Here is a 4530-nt window from a genome sequence, read left to right on the forward strand (position 1 = left end):
AAGGAAATAGAAGAAAATGGCAATCAAACCCTTCGCTAGAAGATAAGCTCCAACGACTTAGCGCTGGTTCTTCGAACAGATCACTCGGAGAGCAATTTGAAGATTTAGCATCAATTAATCGTTTCAAAATTTGATACCCTACCTCCCTTCAATCACAGATAGGATAAACGTTTTGCAATTTGAAGGCAAGAAACATCTGAGTGTTTATAACTAAAATAGTAAGGCCCTTGTACCAAAATAAAATAAAATAGTAAGGCCCTAAGCTTATGCATTTCTGACAATTGAAATCTTATAAGCAGACAACATAGTAGAGATAATTCATTGTTGCTTTCAGTCCTACCAAAAAAAAAAACTGAGTGAAGAAAAATTCCCACTAATATAGTAAAGGCAAAATTTTCATTCCAAATGAAAATAACCGACGCAAAAGGGATATAATTATACTCCATAGGCAAAAAAAAAATACTCGTGTACAACAGACACAACCTATTTGCTTTCCTATCTCCTTACGTTATATATGTTTGAACATATATTTTGATGTAAATAAGTCTATGATGCCAACCAAACTTTAATGCTTGTGATAGATGGCACGGATAAAACTATATTCTTTTCTAGTTCTTTATAACATATTCCATAACCATGTGGTCAATCACATGGGTTTTGTCACCCAAATCTCACCAGCTGCTCAACTGTTTCTGTATTTTAGAATTGTGAGATGACCTACCACCCTTGTCTTTGTAGGAATTCCTGGATGCAAAGGTCTTCCGTCCTCTATGAGAGGCTGCTATGGCACGTTGTCTCTGCTTATTCAAGCTCTTTGCGAGCTCAGCTTCATTTTCCATTGCATTTTGATTATGTTCTTCCTGTAAATCAAAATTACTACCATTATGGTTCTGATGCAAAGGCCAAATAACATGTATCATATAAACTATCTATAAGATAAGATTCATTTAAAAAACAATTATCCTTTAGAACTACTACTCTTACGAACTGAATTAAGGAAGCATGCAAGGTACCCTCACATCACACTTTTACCACTTTTTTAATAAAAGAATGTCTTGTTAAATACTTTACTTTTACTGAACGATTCAAGAGGAAATACTGGGAAATAATATTCTACTCCAAGCAAAGTTACGATAATAAAATGAGCCTAAGTATGAGAAAATTCTACATTTGGAAATTCAATGTGCTCCCAGTCATACCCTATCCTTTTTGGGTTAACTCCATGACCCATGCACTCGTTGATAACAAACTACGGTGTACTAAAAGAAATTAAAAAGAGATGCACTAGAGAAGCACAAGCATACTATTCATTGTTAATAAGCCATACACTGCTACCCAAAGAACTAATCATGAACCAACCAGACTTAAAATTCTTAAAATTCTTTGAATCAAATATTAGGCAGAGGCCAAGGAAGCAGCATAAACATAACATTGAGAATTTGAGATAACACACCTTGTCACTTCCATCCTCCTTGTCAGAGGTACTTCTTTCACCCGCTTCATAGCTCTCCTCTATTCCCATACTTTCATGTCCGTCAACCTGGTTAATTAAAAAATATGGTTTTCATTTTATATAAGTAAAACACCAATCCTTAAATCAAGATTGCAGAAAACATAATTGCTCAACTAATGAAATAAGCTGAAAAAATCTAGTCAGTCAGTCTATGCCAGTATGCCAACCAGTCAGTATGTACTATTAAACCAATTTCATGTTAAGTATTGGTATTTCAAATTTACATCTCACAGAAGCTCCCACATTTATTCTCATATTCTTAACAGAAAAGCTTCAAGCTCGACCTCCTCAAGCCCAAAAGGCAAGTTTGGTATTCTTCCAATTGTTAAACAGATCTTCCTAAGTTCTTCAGCACTGGTTTGCTTAACAAATATCCATAATCTCCATTTGAATCAATTATATGTTGTTTGTAATATTACAGATTTTAAAAGGCCACTATCCTTTACTTAAAACTAGATATAATACCTAACTAATTTTAGTCCATCCTTCATAGAGGGGTCATTCTTGATTTGAAGTCACATATCTGGCTGACTTATGTTTACTCATGTTGCCTGTGAATCTGCTGATGTGTAATGTTTACTATGACACGGTTCATTTAATAGCAAATTTGAGCCCTTCCCTTGCATTTACAGAGGTTGTTGGATAAAATGGAACTGATTTCCTGATTCATATCTACCATGGTTATCTTCATTGCCACATGATGTTGGCACAATCCACTTCCATCACTTTTGACAAGGCTTCCAGATTACTACTACAGCCTTTTGTGGATACATAGCTAATAAGCATCAATAATGTACTTACAAAATTTTCCTCTATATTCTTATTACTGGTGAACTCTACCCAGTACAACCATTCAATCAGCCAAACAGAAAATCCATAAAAAATTACGAAAAAGGAATTCTTGGTGAAAATATTCAGTTTAAGAACAATTAATGAGTAGCAGCCAGTAATTGATTAGCAGTTCATTGTTACTGAACAACAAATATCAGCACAAGAATTCTTCTCTAATTTTACCAAAATCCTTTTTTAGGAGAGGGATATGATAAACCACCGTTTATTAAAACCCAACTAGCGATAATAGGGTGAGGGCAATCCTTATATGAAGCATTACCCTTACATATTTGAAAGGAGAGATATAATATTTATAAAAATTTCATTTGTACTTACAAAAATGCAAAAGTTGAAATTTCAAGAATATTCTGACCATGATCCCAGAGTGATCACACTATTATCAAAAGTTAAAACTCAGGTACTTGCTTGAGTAAGATAACAAACTGCTTGATTTGATATCTTGCGTGTGTGTGTGTGTCATTTTAGCTGAATATTTTCATTTTATAATTTTCCTAAGGCTTTTGCAGAGCAAAGGAGAGAAAGGTTTTAATTGCAATGTGCTATCTAAGCTATATTATCATGTTTTGAACAAAATGCCCTTTTCCAAGAACACATCTAAGTCCTAAGATTTGTTATGTTACAGTATTAATATTTTATGAACTCTAGAGGACAATCACTATAACAGATGAGCACGTTTCTATTTTCTTTGTTTTGTTCAGCTGTCATTGTTAAGGATATGATCCTCCTCTCTACACATACTTCTTTCCCTCTAAGTGATCTTATCAATATATAATAAATAGCAATTCCCTTTTCCATTTTCTATACCAAAAAACATAACATTCAAAAAGAAAACCACAGAAATTCTCAGAATATGAAATGCATAGCCTGCATCTCTTTAATGATCACAAAAGCTAATCGAAATATTACCGGCTCCAACAAATGTGAAAAATCACCATCTTTAATGTTTGCTTCGTTCAGATCTTCCACTGAGTCAGCCCCTTCACTATCTGAATTTGTATCACTATCTGCCCTGCCTTCAATGAACTGCACATCAAATTTGAAGAGCTTTGAGGCAGAATCAAATGCAAGATGAACACTTGACAATCCCATGCATTATAACTAAAAAGAGACAAGTCCAATCCCTAAGTACAATGATCATATTATGCTTTGCAATATAGAAATTCCATGTTGGGTGTTGGCAGCTAAGCAAAAAGCGGTGGAGAATGAAAAAGCAAAATTAACTTGCATTCTGATACAGAATGGTCTCTATAGTTTCCTCTCCTTCCCACATAAAACAAGAAAATCATTTTACCCTCTGAATATCCTTTTCATTCTTTCTAGTAAAGCCACTGGCAGCAAGTTCCCTATCTAGAAAACCATCGCTTCTATCTATTGCAGACAAACAGGGTCTTCCATCTTCTTCTCTCCCTTTGTCAGAACCATCAACATCATCTATGTTTTCTTGAAAAGTTAGATTGAACCTGAAACAGAGAAGTGGGGACTAAATATGAATATAACTGATGAGCAGCCACAGACTAGATTCAAAATCTTTCAACAAGTTGAGTGACCAAAGATACATCTGCCACACAATCAAAATTGGAGATGCAGCAAAGTTAAAGTACTATGTACCAAAAATGAACAAAATAAATAAATAAATAATAAACTCTGCAGGTAAATTAAAGGCATAAGACATAAAAGAATTTAAGGCATAGACTAAGTAAAATTTCATTCAAAAATCCAACTTATTGGCACTAAACATGCCAAGAAAATCCTGTTACGAAGAAACTTCTTTTCATCAAGATAAACATGTGCTTAAAATATTTCACCAATGTGTATGAGATTCAATGTGATTTTCTTTCTTATTTTTTTGTTAGCTAAGGACTATAGGGATCTAAGGGGGAATGGAGAAAGGCTTTGAAGCATGGGTACGCAGTCAGTTTCATAGGCGTACAAGTATCTGGAACATGCCGAATTTTGTGTCTGGTTAGGGTTTTCCTCATCCCCAAACAGAGACCCATTTGAAAGCTGTGATTCCAGAGAGTGATGGCAAGCTATGACAGCAGCGAGCTAGAAATTACAGTGGCATGCAGTGGTGGCGGCAGATATATTTTACAGCCTTTGTCCAAGCACAAACCTCTTCCAGCATATATGTGTGTGTGTGAGTGTATATATATATAAAATATTCA

At 34.6% G+C, this 4530-nt stretch overlaps 1 protein-coding gene across 1 annotated transcript; it reads right to left on the minus strand.

Moving 5' to 3' along the window:
• Positions 1-262: 262 nt before the first annotated feature.
• Positions 263-3825, minus strand: LOC133290126 (uncharacterized; the record flags this gene model as incomplete). The annotated part of the gene is made up of 4 exons (XM_061488186.1): positions 263-860; positions 1454-1540; positions 3272-3388; positions 3657-3825. Coding segments are annotated over 4 exons (562 nt in total), but the record flags the coding sequence as incomplete, so codon positions are not given.
• Between the last annotated feature and the right edge of the window lie 705 nt (positions 3826-4530).

The sequence above is a fragment of the Gastrolobium bilobum genome, unplaced genomic scaffold, assembly GCF_033153095.1.
Source record: "Gastrolobium bilobum isolate Gb01-03AN ecotype WA unplaced genomic scaffold, APGP_CSIRO_Gbil_v1 utg17599, whole genome shotgun sequence".
Taxonomy (NCBI): domain Eukaryota; kingdom Viridiplantae; phylum Streptophyta; class Magnoliopsida; order Fabales; family Fabaceae; genus Gastrolobium; species Gastrolobium bilobum.